Below are 1,326 nucleotides of genomic sequence, written 5' to 3'. Positions count from 1 at the left end.
GGACAAAGACTATTCTCCCATCTCTCCGGTGAGAAAACTGAGGCCCAGAGGAAGATGCGACTTACCCAAATTATTAGTCAAGGCTGGGACTGGAACCCAGGGTTCCTGGATGCTATCTCAAGCTCTTTCCTAGACCAGCACTGTCTAAAAGAACTTTCCGTGATGATGGTAATGTTCTATAGCTGTCCTGTCCAGTACGGTAGCCACCAGCCACATGCGCACTGGAAATATGGCTAGTGGGAGGGAGGAATTTTTTATCTTAAATAATTTAAATTGTGAAGAGCTACATGTGGCTAGTGGCTACCATGCTGGACAACACACATGGTTAGTGTTGGAAAGACTGACTGCTGGAGCTCTCCAAAAAGATGCTGTGTGGTCTGTAACACAGCTAAATGTGTGCCTTTGGTATTATTACTTAAAGTTCACTTTTAAATTACGAGACTGAAACATTTAGAGAGCCCTTTACCTGGCCTCACATTCTGCAGAACAGTTTAGAAACCATCCCTCTAAGCTTTCAGTTCCTCTGAGAGAAGCAGTCACTGGAATTAGGGCAAGTAAGGAGAAGAGGGGCAGGGCTCGGGGCCGAGGAAGCAGGCAGGAACTAGAGGAACAGTCCACAAGCCTCTGCAGAATTGCAGACCCGTCAGCAGGCAGGGGCCTGGAGTTCAAGCCCCTGCCTCTGGATGCTCGGACTGCTCAACCTTTAAGCTCGGCCCTTCCCTCCTTTACAGACAAGATGCACAGATTGTATGTGAATGTGCTGATCTTGGCGCTGGCTCTGGCCACCTTTTCCGAAGCTTCTTGGAAGCCCCACTCCCAGCTGCAGGATACACCCTCAGATCCAAGTGTCAATCGGGGCCTGGAGCCTCGTTGGCTAGAGCAGTTGGGTCCAGCCTCTCACCACCGAAGACAGCTGGGACTTCAGGGTCCCCCACACCTGGTGGCAGGTAGGAGCTACTGACAGCTGTCTTTGCTTGCCTCACCCGGCCAGTTTTAGCCCTGGACTCAGTCCCAGAAGCTAAGCATCCTTCCCCTAGCCTCACCTCCTCTCCCATCTCTGACCCTCAGACCTGTCCAAGAAGCAGGGGCCATGGCTGAAAGAAGAAGAAGAATCATATGGATGGATGGACTTCGGCCGCCGCAGCGCTGAGGAAGGAGACCAACGTCCCTAGAACCGAGCTGCAGAGCCCAGTCACCTCCCAGCCCAGCCTTGTCCCATGAAAAACCAATCAAAATAAACTTGCTTCCAATGGATCACATTGTGTTAAGTGTCACGGGGAGCTGGGGGCAGGGTTGAGGCAGGGAGGAGAGTTGAGCACCCCTCTG

The 1,326-nt window shown here is 52.0% G+C and overlaps 1 protein-coding gene across 1 annotated transcript; it reads left to right on the top strand.

The window, feature by feature from the left end:
* Positions 1-736: 736 nt before the first annotated feature.
* Positions 737-1,172, top strand: LOC105311014 (gastrin-like). The gene is made up of 2 exons (XM_011387075.1): positions 737-947; positions 1,069-1,172. The coding sequence occupies exons 1-2, from the start codon at positions 737-739 to the stop codon at positions 1,170-1,172; spliced, it is 315 nt and encodes a 104-aa protein (XP_011385377.1).
* The last annotated feature ends 154 nt before the right edge of the window (positions 1,173-1,326 follow it).

The sequence above is a fragment of the Pteropus vampyrus genome, unplaced genomic scaffold (assembly GCF_000151845.1).
Source record: "Pteropus vampyrus isolate Shadow unplaced genomic scaffold, Pvam_2.0 Scaffold21425, whole genome shotgun sequence".
NCBI lineage: Eukaryota > Metazoa > Chordata > Mammalia > Chiroptera > Pteropodidae > Pteropus > Pteropus vampyrus.
This window is presented reverse-complemented; position numbering and strand designations above follow the sequence as displayed.

Coding starts and splice junctions, on each gene's coding strand:
- LOC105311014 (XM_011387075.1), top strand. CDS start 737: ATGCACAGATTGTATGTGAATGTGCTGATCTTGGCGCTGGCTCTGGCC. Junction 948..1,068: donor TCCCCCACACCTGGTGGCAG/GTAGGAGCTACT, acceptor TCTGACCCTCAG/ACCTGTCCAAGAAGCAGGGG.